At 39.1% G+C, this 25,906-nt stretch overlaps 1 protein-coding gene across 5 annotated transcripts in view; it reads left to right on the top strand.

The window, feature by feature from the left end:
- Window positions 1-25,906, top strand: part of HPS3 (HPS3 biogenesis of lysosomal organelles complex 2 subunit 1) — a 66,401-nt gene that overhangs the window by 17,057 nt on the left and 23,438 nt on the right. The window contains exons 1-9 of one of the 5 annotated variants that reach the window (XM_056808295.1): window positions 4,057-4,364; window positions 10,241-10,726; window positions 13,191-13,377; window positions 13,472-13,560; window positions 16,467-16,533; window positions 18,814-18,895; window positions 20,419-20,573; window positions 21,702-21,764; window positions 23,297-23,405. In XM_056808295.1, the coding sequence (XP_056664273.1) occupies window positions 4,142-4,364; window positions 10,241-10,726; window positions 13,191-13,377; window positions 13,472-13,560; window positions 16,467-16,533; window positions 18,814-18,895; window positions 20,419-20,573; window positions 21,702-21,764; window positions 23,297-23,405 (1,461 nt within the window). In that variant the 5' untranslated portion in view covers window positions 4,057-4,141. Of the gene's footprint in view, window positions 1-4,053; window positions 4,365-10,240; window positions 10,727-13,190; window positions 13,378-13,471; window positions 13,561-16,340; window positions 16,534-18,813; window positions 18,896-20,418; window positions 20,574-21,701; window positions 21,765-23,296; window positions 23,406-25,906 lie in introns of those variants that run through there. The other 4 variants (XM_016425240.2, XM_056808297.1, XM_007502058.3 and 1 more) reach the window with 4 other exon arrangements.

Raw genomic sequence — 25,906 nt, 5'->3', positions numbered from 1 at the left:
ATATGAAAAATGCTCTAAATCATTATTGATTGAAGAAATGCAAGTCAAAATGACTCTGGTATATCATCTCACACCTATCGGATTGGCTAAAATGATAAAAAGACAAAATGATAGATTTTGGAGGGGGATGTAGAAAAATGGGGACACCAAAACATTGTTGGTGGAACTGTGAACTGATCCAGCCATTGGGAGAGCAATCTAAAATTATGCCCAAAGACTTACAAAACCGTGTATATCTTTGATCCTACAATACTACTATTAGATTTATTTGCTAAGGTGATTAGAGAAAAAAGAAGAGAACCTTTATAGGGGCTCTCATTGTTGTAGCAAAGAACTGGAAATTGAGAAGGATACTCATTAATTGAGGAATGGCTAAGCAAGTGATATCACTTGATTGTGATGGAATACTACTGCACTGTAAAAAATGATAAACAGGTTAATTTTGGAATAAAATGGAAACACCTATATGAATTTATGTAAAGTGAAATGAGCAGAACCAAGAGAACATGATATACAGCAATAGAAATATTGTTTGAAGAATGGCGTGTATGTTATCTCCAGAAAAAGAACTGACGAATAGAAACAAGCAAGCCAATTAAATAAAGATATATATGCATATACATATATATTTTTGTCAAATGATGCCTTCTCTAATATAGGAAAGGGAGGGAGAGAGGTATTTTAATGTAACAAACAAACAAATAAATTTATATTTTTAAAAAATCAGATCTAATTTTGTGTTCTGGTGACTTGTTTTCATTAATTGGCCTTATTTGACTGTATTTAATGCACAAAAATCTGCATTCCCCTGTATTCTGGGTCCAGTCCTAAGCTAAGGAGATCTGGAGCTCATTTATTGTGCAATTGGCATGCATCGCTTAATAAATCTATATGCTTGCAAGCTTGAACCTTTGTGGCCTGTTATTGCATGCCACACTAGGTAATAATAATAACTAATATTGACATAGCACTTTAAAGTTTGCAAAGCACTTTACGAATATTGACTCATTTTATATTCACAACCCTGGGAAGTAGGTGCCATAATCAACCCCATTTTACAGATGAGGAAACGGAGGCAGCTGACCATTAAGTGACTTGTGCAAGGTCATACAGCTAAGAAATGCCTCAGACCAGATTAAAACTTAATTCTTCTGACTTTGGGTCCCGTGGAGGGCAAGGACATAGTAGAAATGGATGGTGATACAAAAACAAAGGACATAAATGAAAATTTTAAAATTGTTTTAAAAAGAAAGATTTGTCTGTAGTAGACATATTCCTCTTTTTTGTACCTGGGGCAAATGGCAGGTCAAGCTACCCTGGTTGAAGGGATGACAGGGTAAACTCTAACAGTGAGGAGACAGAAACCCCCAGGGCACTTCTGGGAGGTCCTCAGAATGTTGTGGTCTTTCATCCTCGAATCGGAGCGTGGGGAAGAGTGGCAGAAGGGAACGTGCCACACACACTTCTTCTACTTTGGGGTATTGGGTCAGCCACAGAGAACACTGACCTGGGGAGCTGTGATTTAGCCCCAACCCTGAGTGGCAATGCAGATGTCTAGTTGATTCTAGGAATTAGCTATAATTCCCCATTCCCATGCATCCTTCTAGGTGATGGCTCAAGGAAAGACAGATGCCTATCTCTGGCGTCCCCAGGTCCCCGTAGTAGGATGGAGACAAGTCTGTCTTCCAGACATCAAGACTGATGACAGGGGAGTCTAATTTGATCAAGGTGCCCGCAGCTTTTCTGAACGTTTGTGTGTGTGTGACGTTACCCCAGCATAGCATAAATGCGGGGGTTTATGTGGTGAGGTGGGGTAGGAAGGGCTGCTTTAAGAGGTACTTTGGATGGGTGTAGGACCAGGAAAAAAGGAAGAAAACAAATGCTTTTTAAGCACCTACCATGTGCCAGGCACTATGCTAACAGCTTTACAAATAGATCATTTGATTTCACAACACTCCTGGCATATTGGTGCTTACTATTACTATGCCCCTTATAATATATAATATAACAACATATAAATTGCGTCCGTTTCCCAGTTGCAGAAACTGAGCCAAAAGGTAGATTCTGATAACTATTAAATGTCAGAGGTCAAATTTGAACTCAGCTTCCTGACTTCATACTCTTACTTCTAGGAAGTCCAGGGCTTGTATGCCACCTCAGACAATAGCTGGGAGATCCTGACTGAGTACTTAGTGGTTTTGACTCAATTGTACTTAAAAGTCCTCAGCCTTATGAATAATGTGAGTGGGAGGCTTCTGGTTTTTAAGTAGGGCAAATCTAGGCAGGGGGCCACTTGCCTGTTTCTTAGTTCTGCATGCTCAAGTCAGGAGAGAAGGAAAGGGTGATCATGCATAAAATCCCATTCTCTGGAAGAGTTTGGGAGGATGGGTGGAGAATCCCAGCCAAATGCCTAACCCTCTAGTAAATGCTATGCTTTATGTATAAGAACGAATTAACAAATCTTTATTAAGCACCCACTATGTGCTAGGTGCTAGGGAAAACAGTATGAAGAATGAAACAATCCCTTGTTGCAATGATTTTACATTCTAATGGGAGAGACAATAGGTACCTATGAAAATATATAGGTACTTATAAAATATAAGTATATATAAATATATAGGCATATGAAACATATAGATACAAATAAAACATAGGTACATATTAAAATATATGTATAGACATAAAATATATAAGTGCATATAAAACTACAAGATACATATAACTGTATAGATACATATTAAAAATTATAGGTACTTATAAAATACATATAAAATATATAGGTACACAAAATATATGGATACAAATAAACATATAGGTACATATTAAAATATATGTATAGATACAGAAAATATATAGGTACATATAAAATATAAATATATATAAATATATAGATATATGAAACATAGATACAAATAAAACATAGGTACATATTAAAATACATGTATAGACATATAAAATATATAGGTGCATATAAAACTACAAGATACATATAACTATATATAGATACATATTACAATTTATAGGTACTTATAAAATACACATAAGATATATAGGTACACAAAATATATAGATACAAATAAAATAGATACATATTAAATATATTTGTAGATACATGTAAAATATATAGGTACACATCATATATAGATACACATAAAATATAGGTACACACAATATAAACATAAAATATATAGGTTCATATAAAATATGTAGATAGAAATACAATATATAGGCATGCAAAATATATTTAGACATAAAATATATCGGTACATATATAGCATAAATCTTAAGTGAATAAGTTTCTTCATCTGCAAAAAAAAAATAGCACCCACCTCATGCGGTTACTGTAGGGATCAAATGAAATCATATATAATAAATGTAATAATAAAACCTTTGGCAAACTTTGAAGCACCATATATCTAGAACTGTATCTATAATCGTTGAAAATATAAAAACATACATATACCTGTATGCAGGGAGCAAGATGGTCAGTGAATAAAGGGATATATCTCTACATATACACACGTGTGCATACATGTATGCAGGGATCTAAATGGGACAATGGAAAGAGTACTCTGTCTCTCTCAAGTTGAGCTTTGCAGAAACGCGAGCACGAGCCCAAGAATACACACATAATATGCAGGGGTTTGGTTGGGACAATGGACAGAGGGCTCCATCTATATCAAACTAAGCCTTGCCCACGCGCGCGCACACCTACACACACAGACGTGAAGGGCTCAGACGGGACAATGGACAGAGAGGGCTCCATTTCTATCTAGTTAAGCTTTGCACGAACACACGCGCGCACACACATATGCAAGTACCTAGATGGGAAAGCAAGGGACAGAAGGCTCCCGCTCTTGTTAAGCATTGCACACGCAAAACCGGACAATAGACAGAAAGATCAGTCTCTATCTAGAGCTCCTTCGTTGGCCACTGGACAAGATCCACAGAGGATGCCACCGAGCTCGGGTCCTGTCCGCGCTCCACGCGCGGTCTCTTTAAAGAAGGGGGTGTGTTCTGCCTCTGCCGGCTCACGTGATGCGGTTCGTGGTACTCGCGGAAGTGGGCCCTCGTCCCCGCCCCTCCTCCTCGTCCCCCAGCTGGCGCTGGGTCAGCGGGGTGCTGCGGCGGGCCCGCAGCCATGGTGCAGTTATACAACCTGCACCCATTTGGCTCGCAGCAGGTGGTGCGGTGCCAGCAGGAGCCCGAGCGCGTGTGCTGTGGAGGGCAGGATGCTCTCTTCGTGGCAGCGGGCTGCAAAGTGGAGGCATTTTCAGTGGAGGCGCGGGCTCCCGAGCCGTGCCGGCCCCGCTGCTGCTTTTCTACTCTGGGCCGGGTGCTGCGCTTGAGCTATAGTGAGCCCGGTAAGTCGGGGGTGGGGTTGTGGGGGTAGGGGTGGAGCGCGGCCGCCGCACCTGCGTGCACCTTTCCGCCCAGGCTCTCCCCACGGGAGACACCTCGGAGCCAGTGCAGCCCAGCCCCCTCCTGTGGAGGAGCCGGAAACCTGTGTGTACTCCCCGGGGCTTTCCAGACCCTCTGTTCTCCTGCCCAGGCTGGGTCCGCCTTGCAAAAAGTTCCTAACACTGGAGCTGCTGCCGTGCTACCACGGATGCGGGCATGAGTGCGGGCATGCACACGCCTTCTTCAGCCTCACTTCCCACCCACCCGTGCTCCAGGAAGGGGCTTCGGCGGTGGTCACTTGGGAACCCCCACCCGCTTTCTGATGTGCCCGTTTGCCTACAGAATTTAGTGTCTTCAAGGCTCCGTCAAGGGTCCTCCCCATGCCAGAGCCTTCCCCGACCTCTCCACCCACCCCCTTAATCACTTCGTATCTATTTTGTGTTTATTGTGAACAGGTGCTTCTCCCCATCCTTGCAGGGAACTCGTTCTCCCTTTCAGTCTCTCCTGCCTTGCACTTAAGTGTTTAAGAAAGGAGCCAGGGGGCAGCTAGCGGGGCTCAGTGGAGGTTCTGGGTTCAGATGTGCCCTCAGATGCGTCCTATCTGTGTGACCCTGGACAAGTCACTTAACCCCCATTGCCCAGCCCCTACCACTCTTATGCCTTAGAACCAAAATGTAGTATTAGAGGGAAGGCAAGAGTTTGAAAAGGAAAAGAGACAAAAATCCAATAACCAATCAACTAAATTGACAAGTAATTTATTCACATGGCCAAAAAGATGACACCTATTACAAGAAAAATCTACAGCAGCCTGGCTACCTTTAGCCTTAGAGAGCTCCTCAAAATGATGATTGAGTTGACAGAAGCATTCCAGGGCAGAGTGTCTCTGAGACGTAGAGTAGTGGAATGAAGGAAAGAGGTCTCATTTTGGGGCCTCAGCAGGATTGGATATCAGGGCTGGTTCCCCTTTAACCATCTTGACCCCTTCTGAAGGTCATTTCATCTTCCTGAAACTCTGGCTTCTTTTGTAAATGACCACCTTGGACTACCTCTGATCTCTTGGGCCCTTTTCAGCCCTCACAGACCATTAGTTACTGAAGTATGATTAATGCTGCTTACAGACCAGGTGCCATGATCTTTTCATTTAGTTATATCTTGTCTATGGCACCCCCCCCCCCAAAAAAAAAACAGTTAAAACTCAAAGACTTCCCTGTTTGTAGCCAAAGCCATGAAAGCCACTTTCCTCTATTCAGTGCTGCCTCTATCCAGCCAAGTCTCTAAACATAGAGGTGAGGATTAAAGCTCCTGTTATTTATCCCCTTTGGGGTATTACTGTAGAGCTAAAATGAGTAGGAGGAATAATGCAGGTATTAGACATTTTCTCCCATCATTTTGGATTGTGTCTGATGCCCACAGCATATTCTTCTAGATTTACTGAGATTCCTAAGGGTTCCCTCTCCAAGGAGGGATAGAATTCAGTTGGTTCATGAATTTAGATGAAAATTTTGATGTGACTAGTCTCTTTTTTAATCCTTTGTCTTTTACTGCATTCCTTCTTCTGACAAGGGATCCATAGGCATCACCAGACTGCTACAGGGGTCTGTGACAGATTTAAAAAAATGTTAAGACCCTCATCTAGAAGGAAGGTTTCAAATCTGTTACGTGAATACTATGTAAGGTGAGAGATTCTATGTATTCCTGCCATCCTGTGACAGATTTTTTAAAAAAATGTTAAGACCCTCATTTAGAAGGAAGGTTTCAATTCTATTATGTGAATACTATATAAGGTGAGAGATTCTCTGTATTCCTGCCATACTGTGACAGATTTTTTAAAAAAATGTTAAGACCCTCATCTAGAAGGAAGGTTTCGATTCTGTTACGTGAATACTATGTAAGGTGAGAGATTCTATGTATTCCTGTCATCCTTTCTTGTACACTTGACTCATACTGCTCCTCCCTCCTTCATTAAAGCCAGCCAAGGACTTGTCGGGGTAAGCCTTCCAGACTTCCTCTTATTTTGATATCTCTTCCAAAATAGCATCTAGAGTTGTCTCATCTCTACCAGTGCATGCATCTGGTCAAGAATATTCATCGAGGTTAAGGTATAGCTCCTACATCTTCCTAATTACAAAACAGGGGGAAAATATGTGTATCTACAATATATTCTTCTGGGGCTTCTCCTCTCACTTCCATTGGCCTATTGAGACCTCAGGAGTACTCAAGTTGACTATTTTTTCCTTCAGGGTTCTAGGTGTGACTGTAAGGGATTGTTTCCTCATGTAAGTTTAGTTGAATCTCATAAAAATGGCCCCACGTCTAATCTGTGGGTTGGATTTCAGCATGGTGTGGTTGCCTATTTGGAACAAATAAAGAGGATGGGGCTCCAGTGGGTAGGATCTACAGGTGGGACAAAGGGTGGAGCACTGCTGCTTCTGGGTGGAAGACCTGTTCCTCCTTTGTGGTCTCCTCTGAGGGGAGGTAGAGCTCCTCACTGTTCCCTCAGTGTTTGATTTGTCTTTTCTGGATGCAGATGCTACATCCAAGTACTGAAGTTCAGAGGACATTCTTGCCATCAAAGGTGGGAAGCAAAGAGGTCTTCATCTAGTCAGGGAGCAATAGGGGAACAGGGACTTCACTAGGATTACTCTTCCCCTAGACAGGTCAGCTGTTGGAATATGGAGACTGATTTTCTTTATCCATTTCCAGTAGTCATTTCATTCCATCCACTAGCTGGAATTCACTCCTTCCATTCTAATTAAGTATCATGTCTCCCCCCCCCCCCAACCCCCACCCCCCATTTTATACCTTTGATTGAATCTATAAGAGTAGCTAGGAATTGTGCTGGCTTGCCATCTACTTTTAACTGATTCTGCCACTCAAAGAAGAGTTTTTCACACACACACATATATACAATACAATACAATACAATACGGTATTGGATTACTATATAAAATCTCCCAGGTGAGGAAATTACTAATTCAGGTAAGCACCTTCTCTGCAAACTTCAGAGAATGTCCAGAGATAAGAAAAGTGGTTTGCCCTGGTCAAACAGCTAGGATAGGGTAAGGGCCAGGGCTTTTAAACTTGGGTCTTAGCTTCAAATCCAGCTCTCTCTACATTACATCAGGCTGCCTCTTTAATTCACACACCCAGAGAAATGAAGAAACTTTTCTCTTTACTTTTTTTTTTCAGGGTAGTAGGAAAAAACTGAGTATGGAGATGGCTTGATGAATGGGAACTAAATTCCTTCCTGCTTCAGTCATCTGTATTTGAAAAATAAAGAGCCTTGGACTGCATAGAGCTTTGTTGGTTGACTTCTGTTAGCTTCAAGGCATTGTTTCTTTAAAAAACAAACAAAAAAACCCTCACCTTCAGTCTTGGAATCTATACTGGGTATTGGTTCCAAGGCAGAAGAGTGATGAGGAGTAGGCATTGGGGGTTAAGTGACTTGCCCAGGATCACACAGCTGGGAAGTATCTGAGGTCAGATTTGAACCTAGGACCTCCTGTCTCTAGGCCTGGATCTCAATCCACTGAGCTATCCAGCCTCCCCGCAGGTTTCCCCCCCCCCCATTGTTTCTGATAAGCCCCTTGGTTGTACCTTTCTATAACTCCTTTCCCATTTTCAGGTACCAGCACTTTAAAATTTTCTGCTATCAGAACAGGGAACGATATGATGCTAAAGCCATTTACTTTGTCTTCTGTTGTCCTTGGTGAGACCTTGAGTGAGAACTTCCCCTGAAATTCAGGGATCCTCTGGTTTTCCAGCTTTTTTTTTTATCACCACCCACAATCAAACTGGGAAAGGTGTTAACTATTGTTTATTTTTATTGATTGATTAGCTGATGATACGTCACAAAGAATAAGTTTGTCAATCAGAGGTATTTTAATCATTTAGTAGTTTCATATTTTACTTTATTGTAATTATAGAATAAAAGACTTAGTCTTTTAAAGGCATTTCCTACATCTGCTGGAAGGAAATTTTGGAGTGAGGGCAGTCCTTGAAACCATTCCAGTCTTGGAGGCATCTTGAACTTGAGGGAAACTAGGAAGTATAAAGATGTAAATAAATGTTCTGGTATATGAGGAACAGCAAAGAGGCTGACCAAACTGGACCCTAGAGTGCCTGTAGGGCAGTGATATATAAACACTATAATCCTCTGAGGCTTACAAGTGCTTTACCTGTTTTGATTCCAGGTTTGATCCTGACAAATACTCGGTCATGTGATATTTACGTATGTGTATAATACACATTTTGTAAACCATAAAGCATTAGAAAATGCTAGTTATTATTTTTATTGTTGTTATTCTTACATTAACAGTAGAGAAACCAAATGCTCTAACCAAGGCAAAAACATAATTTTACTTTGAAATAAATTTTTTCATTGTAACTCTATTTTTGTTGTTTTATGAATAAAAATAAAAGTTCAGCTAAGTCCTTTGATATATTCCTAAATTCTGGTCCTTTTAGTGTTAATGATAAGAAAGTTGTCAGTTAAATAAACCATTGGGTTAAGAAGCAACATGTCACATGGATAGTCTACCCATTTCCTGGTGATTCACTGATATTAGGTGCTTGAAAAGTTTCAGTCTTTCAAATGCAGTCTATAAATTTGGTGGGAAAAAACAAAGCTACTATAAATAACCATGTTTCTTTAGTTTTTAATTCTATTTCATTTTCCTAATTTTCTTTTAAGACTTGTAGCTTTATCTCATTTCTCATCTATGTTTCCCATGAAGACGTGATCTTTTGAAATAGAGATTTCCTTGATTCTTGCCAGATTTTCCACTTGCTTTTAATATGTTACACAAGTACTAGAAAACTCCTGAGGGTAGAGAAGACAGAGGATGGTAGTTTCAACTCTGGATTCAGTGCCAGAGCAGCATTAACTAAAGCAAATAGGTTTGAAAATGATAAACTGCATGAATACTTTACTATAGATTATTTATACTCCTAACATTCTGTAATTGGATCCCTTCACCTTCAAGTCTTAGAATCAATACCGTGTATTGACTTCAAGATAGAATAGTGGTAAGATCTAAGATCTAGGCCATGGGAGTTAAGACACATAGCTAGAAAGTGTCTGAGGCCAGTGATTTTATAAAATAAAAATGCCTGGTAGGAAGAAAAAACGAGGACCCCTAAATTGAGGTGATGATTTATTTTCTTATTTTCTTCTTTAATTTAGTTTCTTTTCTAATCATATTCAATAATGGTTCCTTTCTTCTTCAGAAGATAAGGGTTTTATGCCCTTCCTTCCACTCTCAAACACAGTATCTTACCTTTAGTAGCTGTTCCATACATGTATAGTAGAGTCTGACTTAATTTATTGAATAGAGTACTTATTTGAATTTAGGATGAAGTGGGTTCATATCCTTCTCCTCATATGTATTTACAGGCTACTATGACCCTGGGCAAATCACTGAACAGACCTAGGACAATTACCAAGATAATGTTTTGAGGGCTAGGAGGGACCTAGAGTTCATCTAATATTTGTTTCCTTTGAATTATATCTAAATCCATTATTTACAAATGAAGAAACTGAGGCCCCTTATATCATACAGGTGAATGATGGAGACTCCAGTCATTTGACTGAAAAATCCAATAGCCTTCAGAGTTCCTTTGATGATATCACAAATCCTTCCTATCTTGTCCTCAGTAAATGTGTTTCCAAATTTTAGGTTCTATTCATCACATGGAGAAGGGTAGTCCCGGGATTCAAACTCAGGTCCTCTGACTTCAAGTCCCTTTGATGCTATGATCGCGGATCCTTCCTAGCTCATAGTTAGCAAATGTGTTTCCAAATTTTAGGTTCTAATGCTGCTGCTATTTTTCTCCCCAGGAGACTACTTAGTGACAATTGAGGAGAAAAACAAAGCCATTTTCCTTCGGGCCTACGTGAACTGGAGAAGCAGGACCTCTGAAAACTCTCGCGTGTGCATTCGCATGGTGGGTCACCGAGTGGAGGGCTGCTTCAGGGAAGCCTCCAAAGACCAGATGTCCATCATTGAGATTCCTCTGGCCGAGCCGCCGCTGTGCATCTCCTGCTGTCCTGTGAAAGGAGATCTTCTCGTTGGCTGCCTCAATAAACTGGTCCTATTTAGTTTAAAATGGCAGGCTGTAAATGAAGAGTTCTCCATGTTGGACTTTGAACGCTCTTTAATCATACATATGGAGAACATCCTCCCCGCGGAAATTTCATTTTGTGCTGGATATGTCGCGGTAACGACGGATCTCGAAGTCTTAATCCTACGACTGGAGTCTGAAGTGACTATTGACCCCTCCTCACCGACGAAGAACACCCTGGCCAGACAGGCAGCCAAGGCTGGTAAATGTGGGATTTGGCTTGAGGGGGGAAAGTCAAAACTTGGTCACCTAATAAAGGCGTCTCTGTCTCCTGTCTGTGAGGGGTACCCGCGGGTACCATTGCCCACCAGGGCTGATGCATTTTATTTTTAAAATCTCCTATTAATGGAATGGACCAGTAGAAGAAACGTGGCCTCGTCGATGGAGTACTGGTCTTTTTTTTTTTTAAATAATATTTTATTTGATCATTTCCAAGCATTATTCATTAAAGACAAAGATCATTTTCTTTTCCTCCCCCCCACCCCCCCATAGCCGATGTGTGATTCCACTGGGTATCACGTGTTCTTGATTCTAACCCATTGCCATGTTGTTAGTATTTGCATTAGAGTGTTTGTTTAGAGTCTCTCCTCTGTCATGTCCCCTCAACCGCTGTAGTCAGGCAGTTGCTTTTCCTCGGTGTTTCTACTCCCACAGTTTGTCCTCTGCTTATGGATAGTGTTTTTTCTCCTAGATCCCTGCAGATTGTTCAGGGACATTACATGGCCACTAATGGAGAAGTCCATTATGTTCGATTATACCACAGTGTATCAGTCTCTGTGTACAATGTTCTCCTGGTTCTGCTCCTCTCGCTCTGCATCACTTCCTGGAGGTTGTTCCAGTCTCCATGGAATTCCTCCACTTTATTATTGCTTTGAGCACAATAGTATTCCATCACCAACATATACCACAATTTATTCAGCCATTCCCCAATTGATGGGCATCCCCTCATTTTCCAATTTTTGGCTACCACAAAGAGCGCAGCTATGAATATTCTTGTACAAGTCTTTTTCCCCATTATCTCTTTGGGGTACAGACCCAGCAGTGCTATGGCTGGGTCAAAGGGTAGACATTCTTTTATCGCCCTTTGGGCATAGTTCCAAATTGCCCTCCAGAATGGTTGGATCAATTCACAACTCCACCAGCAATGCATTAATGTCCCTACTTTGCCACATCCCCTCCAGCATTCATTACTTTCCTTTGCTATCATGTTAGCCAATCTGCTAGGTGTGAGGTGATACCTCAGAGTTGTTTTGATTTGCATCTCTCTGATTATAAGAGATTTAGAACACTTCTTCATGTGCTTATTAATAGTTTTGATTTCTTTATCTGAGAACTGCCTATCCATGTCCCTTGCCTATTTATCTATTGGAGAATGGCTTGGATTTTTGTACAATTGATTTAGCTCTTTATAAATTTGAGTAATTAAACCTTTGTCAGAGGTTTCTATGAAGAATTTTTCCCAATTTGTTGTTTCCCTTCTGATTTTAGTTACATTTGTTTTGTTTGTACGAAAGCTTTTTAATTTGATGTAGTTGAAATTATTGATTTTACATTTTGTGATTCTTTCTATGTTTTGCTTGGTTTTAAAGTCTTTCCCTTCCCAAAGGTCTGACATTATACTATTCTGTGTTTGCCTAATTTTCTTATAGTTTCCTTCTTTATGTTCAAGTCACTCACCCATTTTGAATTTATCTTGGTGTAGGGTGTGAGGTGTTGATCAATTCCTAATCTCTTCCACACTGTCTTCCAATTTTCCCAGCAGTTTTTATTGAATAGTGGATTTTTGTCCCAAAAGCTGGGATCTTTGGGTTTATCGTATACTGTCTTCCTGAGGTCTCTTGCCCCCAGTCTATTCCACTGATCTTCCTTTCTGTCTCTTAGCCAGTACCAAATTGTTTTGATGACTGCTGCTTTGTAATATAGTTTGAGGTCTGGGACTGCAAGACCCCCATCATTTGTGTTTTTTTTTCATTATTTCCCTGGATATCCTTGATCTTTTGTTATTCCAAATGAACTTTGTTATGTTTTTTTCTAAATCAGTAAAAAAAAATTATCCCAATGGTGAAATTTCCAACATTTATAAGTCTAAGGAATTTTGAGGTTTACATTAGGATTAAGTGGGCTGGGAATTTGTAGATCTACTATGAATCCTTCTGCTGTTGGGTTAATTTTATTGTTTGCTTGTAAAATTTCTCATTGGTGGTAATTCCACTTGTGCTACCTATGTCCTAAGAGCTTTATTGGGGGGAAGGTGAGGGAATAAAGAAGTTTTAAGTTTATGTAGAAGCATTTGGAATGATGTAAAATGCTATAGATTTATGACAATTATTAATAATAGTAGCATTGTTTTTTACTAGTACAATGATCATCCCTTTATAATATGTTTATAATTTATATATTTATATTAATATATGTATTTTTAAAAAAGAGTTTAAAAAAAAAGAAGAGAACATGGGACTTTGAGGCAAGAGACACCAGTGCACCTCTGGTATTTTTTTAGCCAGGCAAGTCACTAAATAGAGCTTTAGTTGCTCATGTGTAATTCATGTAAAGTGCTTTGTGAACCTCACCTGGGACCCTTAGTACTTTGCACACAGTTCATCCAGCATCTTTTCATGTGACTCTGCTCTCTGCCCTTCTTCAGTCTTCATATTTTATTTTTACAGGTGAAAAGGGTGATGCTCATTCTGTACCAGCCACCCAGCTTGAGTCGGAGGATTTTGTTATCTGTCAGAAGCCCACAGAGCTCCTGGGCGAGGTCTGCAGACAGTCTGGCCCCTCCGTTACCTTGGAGTCTACAGGGTTAAATGATGAAAAAGCAAGTGCTTCCTGCGTGCAGCCCATCCTGTACAGGTACAAGGCCCTCCCTCCTCTGATTATACCCTCCTTGAGGTATTTTGCAAGCGGAAATTGTGCCGCAATGAGTCGATTCTGTGTTCTCCTTCAGGTGTTTCACTCCTGACGTGTCTTCCTATGTCTTCCCTGATGACACCAAATTGCATTCACTCCAGTTGCTGCCCATTTTCCAAATGGCAGGTCAGTCTGAAAGTACGGGTGGTTAGGGGGGTGAAAAGCCCTGAACTGGGAGTTAAAAGACTTGAGTTTGAATTTGAGATTCTGCTGCTTGTTTTATTCATTTATTTGCTACATTAAACTTCCCAGGTTATCTTTCTCCCTCCACTCCCCATACTAGAGAAGGCATCTTTTGACAAAAATGTGTGTATATAAAATATATCTGTATATAGGAAATAAATAAATATAAATATGTATTTTGTTCAATATAAATAAATATATGTATATATACTACATGTAATATATATATATATTATATATATAATATATATAATACATGTAAAACTGCCTTATTTATTTCTTTTTATCAATTCTTTCTCAGATGAACATACACAAGTCATTCTTCAAACAATATTTCTGTTGCTGTATACGACATTCTCTTGGTTCTGCCCATTTTTCTTTTCATTTCTCTTTAAGTTTTTCCATTTTTTTCCATTACCCTAGCTCATCATTTCTTATAGTGCAGTAGTATTCCATTACAATCATATGCTACAACTTGTTTAGCCATTCCCCAATTGATGGGCATCCTCTGTTTCTTTGCCACCACAAAGAAAGCTGCTATAAATACTTTAAAACCTATAAGTACTTTTCCTTTCTCCCTTATAAGAAACAATATAACTCTCTTATAATAACTTATAATAAATAATATAACTTTCTCCCTTATAATAAATAATATAAATAAAATAAATAAAAAACAAATAAATCTAATAGTAATGTTGCTGGATCACAAGGTATACAAAGCTTTAGAACTCTTTGGGTATAATACTAGATTGCTCTCCAGCATGGGTGGATCAATTAAAAGCTCTACTAACAATGTATTAATGTCCCTGTTTTTCATATCTTCTCCAACATTTGCCATTTTAAGCCCTTATAATAGGTATGAGATATCTCAGAGTTGTTTTGATTTGCATTTCTCTAATCAGTAATGATTTAGAACATTTTTTCTTATGACTTTATAGCTTTATCCAAAAACTGTTCATATCTTTTGATCATTTGACAGATTTCTTTATTTTATATAGAACTCTGTCCAAGAAACTGTCCATACATCCCCCCCCCCCCCCAATTGTTTGCTTTCCTTCTAATCTTGGCTACAGTCGTTTAGTTTGTACAAAACTTAAACTTTAAAGTAATCAAAATTATCCACTTTTATCTCTCATAGTGCTTTCTGTCTCTTGCTGACTTACAAATCCCTCTCCCATCCATAAATTTTGTAACCTCCAAAGCCATAGGCAGGTTATGATCTATCCTGCTGGAGGGTGTTTACATACTAGGTAGAACTGTGACATTTGGCTAACATGGTTCCAGGAAAAGAATTCTAGATTTAAAGTCAGAGGCCCTGGGGTTCAATCTGTCACTCACTTAGTCACTCACTCACTGTATGACCTTGGACTAATAATAAATTACTACTCGTGGGCTTCAGTTTCCTCCTCTATAAATTGAAAAGACAGTCTCTAAGGTCCTTCCTGCTCTAAAACCTTTATCTTGGCATTTTTAACTAGTCTACATGGGGAGGAAGTTTTATATCCCCAAATCTTAGCCTTAGTAGGGACCTAAAAGAAGTGTGTTATTCTAATACTGTTTAATTTCCTCCACTGACTGCTCTTATTTTTTTTTATCAATACCAAGTTATTTTTATGATTACTAACTTGTAATAAATGGCAAGGTAGATAGAGCTCTGGGCCTGAAAGTCCAGAAGACCTGAGTTCAGGTTTGGTTTCAGACATTAGCTATGTTTGCAAGTCACTTAACCACTATTTGCTCAGTTCCTAATGTGCAAAATGAAATGGAAAACCATTCCATTGTTTTTGCTAAGAAAATCCCAAATGGGGTCACAAAGAATTGCACACAACTAAAAATGACTGAACAACAGCAACTCTGTAAAATAGTTTGAAATCTGGCCCTGCTAAACTTTCTTTCCCCCCTTTTTTTTCTTATTTTTTAACTTGTAATTCTTCACCTTTTGATTATCCAGCTAAATCCTATGTCCTGCCCTATTTCTTGGCAATTCTAAAGGGAGTTGTCAAGCAGCCCCTCTCAAAGGATATATATATTTTTTTAACATTTTGCCTATCTGGTTATGTGTTTTCTTTATTATTTGTGTTATTTATATAAATGTTATCTTTATATGATTAGTAATGTTTTTTCTTTTATTATTTGTGTTAAGGATATAAATATTTTTAAATCTCTAGAAATGTGTTTTATTATTTGTGTTATTGATATAAATGTTATCTTTATATGATTAGTAATGCTTTTTCTTTATTATTTGTGTTAAGGATATAAATATTTTTAAATCTCTAGTAATGTGTTTTATTATTTGTGTTATTGATATAAATATTTTTATATCTTGTTATTTATTTTCTTTTATTATTTGTGTTATTGCTATAAATATTTTCATATCTATATCTATCTTCCTTCATCCTGTGGATTTTATTTGTAGAAGTAAAAGAGTGCCATGCTTTGTATAAAGTTTTCCTCTTATGATTTGGAGGGGGATTGTAAAGAATCAGAAAGTCAGAGATACAGGAAAAGGGAAGAGAATTCAGTGGGTGAGAAACAGTTATAACTGGATTTCTCTGTAGAATGTCCCTGCATTTGCCTGCCTCTGTAGAGTTGATTATGATGTAAAGACTTAATTTCCAAAAAGGTCAGTGTTCATTCTCATCGTAGACATCATGGGATAGGCTTGGTCAAGCGTTGCAATAAAATATTCAGAGTAATATTATTTTCTTCCCTTTTTAATACAGGTTCTGTTACTGCCGATGGGAAGAGTTCCTCTCAGGAAAAAGAGTTGCTAAGCCTTTTCTGTTTTTTTTCCTTACCTCATATTGGGTATCTCTATATGGCTGCTAAATCGGTGGAATTAATGTCAGTCTACCAATATCCAGAGAAGTCTCGGCAGGCGGTTCTTACCCCACAATTCCTACATGTCATCACAAGGTATGGATCATTTATTGGGTCCTCTCTGCCCCTTATCTCTTGTTTTGTAAATGAAGCCTCTTATCACCTTATACATTTGCTTATGCTGTCTGAGTATTTAAGTGGGGAAAGGATGGATTTCAGACCTCTGATTTCCTGGGTGTAGGAACTCCTCCCCAGTGAGGAAACTCCCTTTGCCAATGCAGATTGGCACCAGCCTTCAGTCAAAGGTCTTAGAAAGTTGCCTTGAACTCTTGGAGCTTAAATGACTTATCCATAGTTACAAAGTGAAGTTTCTTGTCTTTGAGGCCAACTCTCTCTTCCCTATACTGTGTTGCCTCTCGTTAATGAATAATAGATGATATATTGTGTTCTGCTAATGTTTAATTGCATTTAAGGCTGCTTTGAATAGCTCATTGCTATTTTTTTCCAGGCCAGTGAATTCCCAGCCTGTGGTCTATGGTCCTCTGGGGACAGTGAAGTGTTTGCAAGGTTTTTCTTGAACTTTTATTTACTACCAACAAAATATCTAGTACAGTAGTTTATGTCAGCTGAATTAATGTCTTGCAGATATAAATATATGTATTAGGGTTTTTTCCCTCCAAATGTCTGCAGATGTTCTTGTGGCTTGGCTAACAAATTGTGATTTCATTTAAAAAGCAAACTTTTGGGGGGCAGTTGGGTGGCTCAGTGGATGGAGAGCCAGGCCTAGAGACGAGAGGTCCTGGGTTCAAATTTGGCCTCAGACACTTCCCAGCTGTGTGACTCTGGGCAACTCACTTGACCCCCATTGCCTAGCCCTTACCACTCTTCTGCCTTGAAGCCAATACACAGGATTAATTCTGAGACAGAAGGTAAGGGTTTAAAAAAAAATAAAAGCAGACTTTTGTCTCAACTGAGAGATACTCCTTCAGAAACTTAAAAAAACAAACAAAACCCTTGCCTTCTGTTTAGAATTGATACAGAGATATTGGTTCTAAGGCAGAAGCAGTAAGGATAGGGCAAAGGGGGAAGCATCTGAATTTAGATTTAAACCCAGGATTCCCTGACCCACCTAACTGCCCCCATTGCACAAACTTTTGATGTTAGAAAGGGGACTTCATGTTCTAAATTCTTAAGAACCACTCTTCTAGACTTTTCTGTGATAACCCCTTTTTTTCCCCATTCTCTTTTGGAGGTTGATCCTTTAAGTTAAATGTAAAATTTAGATAGAATGTAGATAAATTACATTTTCATTTTTTTTCTTATCATTTGCCCCTTCATTAATGGCTATAGCACACTATGGTGTCCAGTGACTCGCTCATCAGAAGCTTGATTTGATAGATTTGGTATCCATTTAAATGGCTTTTTAAAGGTGGTTTTTTTCCCCCATTGTGGTTTGCTCTGCTTTTAGTGACTGACAGTTCTGTTACTCTATTTAGCTTTTGCTTTCGGTATTCAATGCAAATTGAAAATGGTTCAGATGCTTTTATCTGCTAAGAACTTGTAGGGAGTTTAGAGCTACAACCCGATCCTCTTTTATCATATGTAAGAGTCACAAAGTGGCTTCCCGAAGAGTTTGTACTTAGTGTCAGAGTGAGGTCTAAAGCTGATTGCTACTTGGTAATAACTCCCAATCTAATATAGTTCTTACCATACGTACCATACTGATCTTTCCTTAAAGATACAACTTTCCCCCGAGATTTACATTTAAATGAAGTTCAGGAATTTGATTTGGTTCCTTTAATCACAGGAGTTGGAAATATTGGGTTATTTTAGGAGTTTTGACCCCCCTCCCTTTTGTGTAGAACCATTAGAATGTTTTTTTCTTCTTTTTTTAAGCCCTTCCTTTTCCTTTTAGAATCAGTACTGCTTTATAAAAAGCCAAAGAACAGTCAGGACCAATTGATGGAGGGTCAGTGACTTCTCCAAGGTCATACAGCCAGATTTTGAACTTAAGATCTTCCATCTCTAGCCACATAGTTGTCCTCCTTTACATGTATAATTGATCACATATTGCTGAGAACAGTGGAGGAGTAGAGCGGCTGGAGGCAGAGAATTTGGAACTCAAAATTAAAAAAAAAAAGTTAACAGAGCAGCTAAGTAGAACCGTGTAGAGCACCCCGACCCAGAGTCAAGACCCGGGTTCAAATGTGACCTCAGACACTTCCTAGTTGTGTTAACTTTGGGCAAATCACTTAATCCTGATTGCTTAGCCCTTAGATTTGAGAAGGTAAGGATTTTTAAAAATGTTAATATAAATAAAGATGATGATGATTTTTTTTCTTTTTAAAAAAGGACCTTTTCTCTACTTTTCCTTAGTAACAACTTACAGTGTTTCACAGTCCGATGCAGTGCAGCAGCTGCAAGGGATGCAGACCCCTATGTGGATACCACCCTCAAGGTTAGAATAATTTCACAGTCAATAGAAGATGTCTATTTTAATAATAACTAGCACTTCTATAGCTCTACGGTTGGTGAAACAGCATTTTACAGGCCGTTATCGTTATTGTTATGTAGGAAGCATCAGAGGCAGGATTTGCAGCGTGGTCTTCCCGGCTCCAAGACCAGCTTTTTATCTGCAGTGCCATGGTTTCCTCGTGGCTCACTGTGGTTCTAATTTCTACGTAATAGTGCTTTTCACGGTGTGAAACATTTGCTATTGCAACTAAATGTGGCAAATGGTAGCTTGCTAAGGAATGATTAATTTTGTAAACTAGAACATTCAAAATAGAAGCTTTAGAGCATTCATAGCTTGTGTTTTTAGGGTGATATTTTTATTTTCCCCATTTATTTGCCGAACCCAAGTTGGCCTTTTGGTTTCCTCTGTAGTGTATTTTTTTTTTTAAGGTCAATTACGGGAATTGGCATGCTGTATTTCTGCAAAGAGCTTCTTTAACAAGCGGGATCTCACAAATAGAGCACATGATAATATTTCAGAAGAGGCATATCATAATTGGTTGGGTTAATTAGCCTAAAGAAACGAAATCAATATTTCCAAGAGCATAAAAATAAGGAAAGCACTTTAGTGGTGATTTAATTTGCCCACTATGATGTGGAAATACCTGAAACGTTAATATTCTGGTCATCTGAGAAGCCTCCCAGCTCTCTTAGCATTTCCAGAGGTCTGCCAGAAAATCCTAATGGCTGTACTAAATGGATATGCCATCTATACTGAGACAAGACAAGAGCAAACTTTAAAAGGTTTTTGACCACAAGAACTCTCTGTGGTGTTCCAAGACAGAAAGCTTTTATATTTTCTGACCTTGCATCCATCACGGGCCTCCCGAGTGCAGAATAATCATTCAAATCCCGTGATAAAAATGCCGTGTTTTAAAAACGATACAAGGTAGTCATGTGAGTGTTGGTCATGAACTTTTGAGTTATATAGCAGTGTTGTTTTTTTTTTCTGTTGCGTGGCTTATTCCTCTTCTTCCTCCCTCCTTCCCCAGAGGAATCCTTTTATGGTGTCAAAGCTGCTATTTGATGCCATTTTGAATTTCATAGTATCGATATTCTGGATAGAAAATGGGTCAAACATGACCTCGGAATGCTCTGGAGGCTAGTTTTCCTAGAATGTTGGCTGTAAACACCTTTCAGAAATCAAAAATACACATTATTAATTCTAAGATGGAAGCTAAGGGTTTTTAAAAAAGTCAATCTAAGTCACTTTCATCTCCTAGTCTGTGGGGACTACCCCCAGTCAGGGTGGGCTTCTCGTGGGTTACCTTCCCCTCTTTCTCCTCCCTTTAATAAATACAGCAAACTGGGAAGACCAGAAGTCACATATCAATGATGTTGGGGTTTTGGTTTTTTTTTTTTAGAAAAGGGCAGATATTTATCTAAATAACAGCCCAGACCAATCTGTAAAGACTCAGGCACAAGGCCGCTGTTTCCAATTTCTAATGGTTCTTTTTTCTTTTATAGGCTTGTCCACCTGTTAGTTTGGATATCTGTGCCTTAAGAATGCAGCTTTTCATAGGACTGAAAGCAATATGTCACTTTAAAAATCATATTATCCTGTTGACTAAAGCAGGTTCTGAAGATACCCCAGATAGAAGAAAGTCATCCAAAAGGCTGCTGTAAGTATAATTCCCTAAATAGCCAGCTGGGTCTGTGATCTCTCAGATGTGGGTACTCCCTCCAGTTGTTTGTCTTATCCATCTTACCATCCACACCTGCTTATCCTCAGCAATTCTCCTTTATGCAAGATGAAAAGAGTGGTGGGACTTGGGGAAGATGTGCCGGATTTGAATCACAGTTGTGACCTTGGGCAAGTCATCTGAACCTTATTTTCCCCATCTATATTATTAGAGGCATTAGATGGCCTCTGAAGTTTCTTTCAGCTTTGAGGCATCTGACCGTCTGCAATTTTCCTTGTTTTCTCTGGCATCTTGATACTATAGGATCCCAATGGAGCACAAGTTCTTTTTCTCTCAGTTTTCTTGTTTTCACAACATTGACCAACCCGTCTCCTTTATTAGGCCTTCAGTTTTTGGTTACTTCATTTTCCCTTCATAATTCCTAGTAAACACAAATAAATAGAAACCTATAATTTTTTAGCATTTGTTTTTATTTATTTAATTTTTTTCAATTTACAAAAATGTTTTTTTTCTTTTAACTAACCCACCTTCACTGAAAAAAAAAGAAAAAAAGAAAAAAATTTGTAATGAATATACATAATCAAGAAAAACAAATTGCCACATTGGCCATGACCCCAAAATGTATGTCTCATTCTACACCTCAAACCCATGCCCTCTTTGTCAGGACCCTGGATGGTATAATTCATCCTGAGTCCTTTGGAATCATCCTCATAATCCTTTCAAAGAAACTGTAATGGAAATATGGTTGATATTTTCCTCTTTGATTTCTTTGAAAAAATGCCAATTATATTCTTTGGAGTTTTTTTCTTTTACTTTAGGTTTAAATGATCAGATATATTTTTATAGAATACAGAATTAACTAAATAACTTTGGAGAGTACTTTTTATGTAGAGGAAGGAAAAAGCAGAAGGAAAGAAGAAAAAAAATTCTATTGAGATTTTCTCTCAACTCTAAGAGGGAAGTGAATCCTGGACAAGAATGCACTGGTGCAAATCTGTGCTTTTAATGTTTAAAAGTTAGGGCACCTTGACATCTTTTGTGCAACAAATAAGGAAGAAGAGAGAATCTAAAGTTTACTGATTACCATTTTCTTGTTTGACATTCCAGCTCCATGCCAGTAGAGACCACTTTATGTTTATGCCCTCAAGCACCCAGCACACACTCCCTAAAGTAGGTACTTAATCAATGTCTGGATTTATTGAGCTGTTTTTCTTTTCAGTCCAAAGATTTTTTCTCCGTATTTAAAAAGAAATTGTGACTACATAGTCCTGTTCCTAAACCCATTTATGGATCTCGGATCAAAATATTCAGGTATCTGTCAAAGCTTAATGACCTAGAGAAACTTCATATTCAAGTCAAATCAGCAGGCATTTATTAACCACTTACTTATTATATGCCGGGCAATGTGCTTAGTGCTAAGGACAGAAAGGCAGAAATAATTCCTGCATTTACAGAGCTCAGATTCTAATTCAGAGAACAGCTTGCAATCAAGTACGTATCTATGGCTTGTATATTTTATACATTACTTTTATCTTAAATGGAACACTATAGATGCATGCACAATTTGGGGCAGAAATATATTGAAATATCGAAGTTTGGGGCAGAAATATACAGACTAAAGATAGAACACTACCTAGCATTCTATTTTTTAAAAGATTTCAGATACTTAAGTAGCTGAAAAAAAATGCATCCAAGCGTTTGCTACCTCTATAGCTGTTTATCTTCACACTTCTGGCTTTTGAAGCTTTCTAGTTTTAGTATCAAGAGAGGAACTGAGTCCTATGCATGTCGCCAGTTTTAGAATGTGAAAAAAAAATCACTTACTTGCCCTTCTAAGAGAAATGAGAAATAAATGGTTTAACTGGGGAACTACAGAATGCTGGAAGCAATCACTAAGCATTTATTAAATGCCTACTATGTGCCAGGCATTGAAATAAAACCCTGTTCTCAAGGAATTTGTTTTCCATCAGCCCTTAACACATAGTAAGCACATAAAAGTTTATTGACTAATTGGTGGTTTTATCAACTGAGACAAAATATTAGCCTCAAAGTTATGCCAAATAAATAGGGAAAAATACAAAATAAATATAAGGGAGCAGTGCTTGGGGCCAGGAAAGGCTTCATGCTTGAAGGGAGAAAGGAATGCTAGGGGATGAGGTCAGGAAGGAGTATGTTCCAAGCATGGGGGACTGCTAGAACAAAGATAAGGAACAGGAATTCAGAGTTCTGTATGAGGAGCAGAGAGAAGGCCAATTGGGTTTTATTGTAGTATATAATAAGGATAATGATGTACGCACTTCACTTATGTTACCTCTTTTTTTCCTTACCACAACTCTGTGAAAGAGAGTGGCTGTTATTTTTTTTTAAATAAAATGTTATTGGCCTCTCATTTAGAATTTTCTCAAAGCCTTGTGGTTATCATTCCCATGTTACAGATGAGGCTCAGTGATTTACCCAAGGTCACACAGCTAGGAATGGTCATAGCAGTTCTTCCTGAGAACAAGCAAATCCAACACTAATCTACAATAGCAGAGCCCAACCCCAACTTAAAATAGAGAATTCACTCATTTACCCCCTCCCCCCCAAAAAAAATTATTAGGCTCTGTAAATTATTGCTAAACTTATTGAAAGGAATTTATTTTAAAGCCATTTGTAAGAGTGAAGTATTTGGCATCCATGTAAATCTGGTGATTTGCTTTCAGCTCCAGAAAAGATGTCAGCGCTCAACTCAAGGCGTCTACTGCGGTGGAAGCTGGGTGGAATTTATATATCGTGGATACAATTTCAACGGTGCAACTCTACAAAGAAATGGTATATTTGGGGCTACAGGTTCTCATTGGTAATAGTGTCCATTTGCCTATTGAAATGCCACAGCCAGCCTGCCTCAGGTTTTTATGAGATGCCCATCTCTCTGACAGTAGTTTCCCTAAAGGTAGGACAGCCGTCTTCTTTCTTCCTTTATGTTTCCTCCTCTTCCTGTCTCTTAGGAAGCCTTCATAAACACTGTTCTGGGGGTTGGCCAGGTTGTTCAGTGGATAGAGAGCCAGGCCTGGAGATGGGATGTCCAGAGATGTGGGACCCTGGGCAAATTGCTTAACCCCCATTTCCTACCCCTTATTGCTCTTCTGTCTTGTAACCCATATACATTCTGAGTTTCCTCATCCCATAAAATGGGGATAATAGCTGTAGCACCTCTCTCCCAGAGTTGTTGCGAGGATAAAACGAGATATGTATGAAGTACTCTGTAAATAGTAAAGAGCTGTATTATGCTAGCTATTATTACTATTTGTAGTATTCGTATTATATTTCAAGCAGAATACAATACACTGTATAATTAATCATTCTTCTTCTTATTGTCCTAGAAACATTCATTTTCTATTCCTTCCCATAACAGAGCCATAGTATGGCACCAGAATCATAATCGTAGATGCTTTGTACTTGGTACATAGTAATCACTTAATAAATTCTTTTTCATTCTGAATGTTAAGAGTTTATCTAGTCCTGGGGTTCTCAACCTTGGGGGTCCAATGAATTTGTTTTTAAAAATATTTTGTCAACTATATTTCATTATAACTGGTTTCTTTTTAATCCTCTGAATTTTATTTTGTGCATTTTAAAACTGAAAAGAGTCCTTTGACTTTACCAGACTCTCAAGCCCCACAAAAGAAAAAAAAAAGGTTAAACAACCATGCCCCAGTATAAGCCTCCAACCTTCTCATTTGCAGATGAAGACCCAACAGGAAATTTAGGAAAATGTGCTGCCCATGTTCATATTGATAGTAAATGATAAGAGTCAGGATTTGATCTCAAAGCTTTATGATTCTCAAGTGCATTGCTTTTTCCATTATACCACCTTGTCTCCTGAATACTAACTCCCTAGGACAATCCTTTTATTCTTCAAATAAAATAAGATTTTGAATTCTGGAGTTCTCTCTTGGCTCTTATAGCCTATGGTCCTTTTTTTCTGAAGGAAAACACTAAGCTCACACCCAACTATGGAGGGACCAAACCTAGACTGGCCACTTCTCCCTCTAAGAAGTACAAAGGTTGGTGGTAGTCTCTCGGTGACCAAGAATGATGATTGTCTTTGTGCATTATCATCTATTGATGTATCCTCATGTGGCTTTGAAGTTCAAAGACTGAGGCACAAAGTTTGTGGCACATGAGGCATGGGACGCCAGTTGTTACGGGAGGTACGGTTGTGGCCTGGTGTCGGCGTTCACATGCAGCGGCAAGATGTCGACGTCATTCATCTTCAAAGGTGGCGGTGGCATGGTGAATGTGGGTTTGCCAGCTCCTTCTGTCAGAGGCAGTGAGTTCTAGTTGCTTTGGTGTAATGCCAGCCCACTTCAAGTTTGACTTTAGCTGATCCTTGAATCTTTTCTTTGGTTGACCTTATTTCCTGAGTCCAGCTGATAGTTAACCATAGAATACCTGTCTTGGTATTCGCTGTGGGTCCATGTGGATGACATGTCCAGACCATCGTAGCTGGGTTTTGAGGACCATGACTTCGATGCTGGTGGAGTTGGCTCTGTCGAGGACTTCCTGATTGGTGATTCGGTCCTGCCATCGGATCCTCATGATTGACCGGAGAGAGTGTTGGTGGAATTGCTCCAGCTGTTTCATGTGCTTCTGGTACAGTGTCCATGTCTCAACAACCATACAGGAGCAAGCTCAGGACCACTGCGTTATACACTTTGAGCTTCATTGCAGTGCTTACACCTCTGTGTTGGAGGACTTTGCAGCGCAGCTGCCCGAGTGCTGGCTGGCCTTTTGGATCCTGGCATTAATCTCGTGGTCTAGGGACCCGTCGTTGGCAATGGTGCTGCCCAGGTACTTGAAAGTGTTGACGTTAGAAATCTGCATGCCGTCGATTGTCATGCACGGCTGGTTCATTGGCCTCCCTGGTGCAGGTTGGAACAGCACCTCTGTTTTGCTGAGGCTGATAGTCAGGCCAAACAGTTTTGTTGTGGTGGAGAACCTGTCCACAATGGTTTGAAGATGATTTTCTTGGTGGGCCATGAGAGCACAGTCATCTGCGAAGAGAGCTTCCAGGATGAGTCTCTGTTGTCTTTGTTTTTGCAGTCAGGCGGTGAAGGTCGAATAGTGAGCCATCCAGCTGGTATTTGATGTAGACGCCCAGGTCTAAATCCATCACAGCATGTCGTAATACTTGGGTGAAAAATAGGTTGAATAGTACCAGAATGAGGACACAGCCTTGTTTCACACCATTGGAGATGTTGAAGTGACCAGAAGTCTTTCCACCAGATAGGACTTCCCCTGTCATGTCGACATGAAAGAGCTGGATCAGT

This window comes from Monodelphis domestica, chromosome 8, assembly GCF_027887165.1.
Source record: "Monodelphis domestica isolate mMonDom1 chromosome 8, mMonDom1.pri, whole genome shotgun sequence".
NCBI lineage: Eukaryota > Metazoa > Chordata > Mammalia > Didelphimorphia > Didelphidae > Monodelphis > Monodelphis domestica.
Note: the sequence above shows the minus strand (reverse complement) of the source record. Positions and strands in the feature narration are given on the sequence as shown.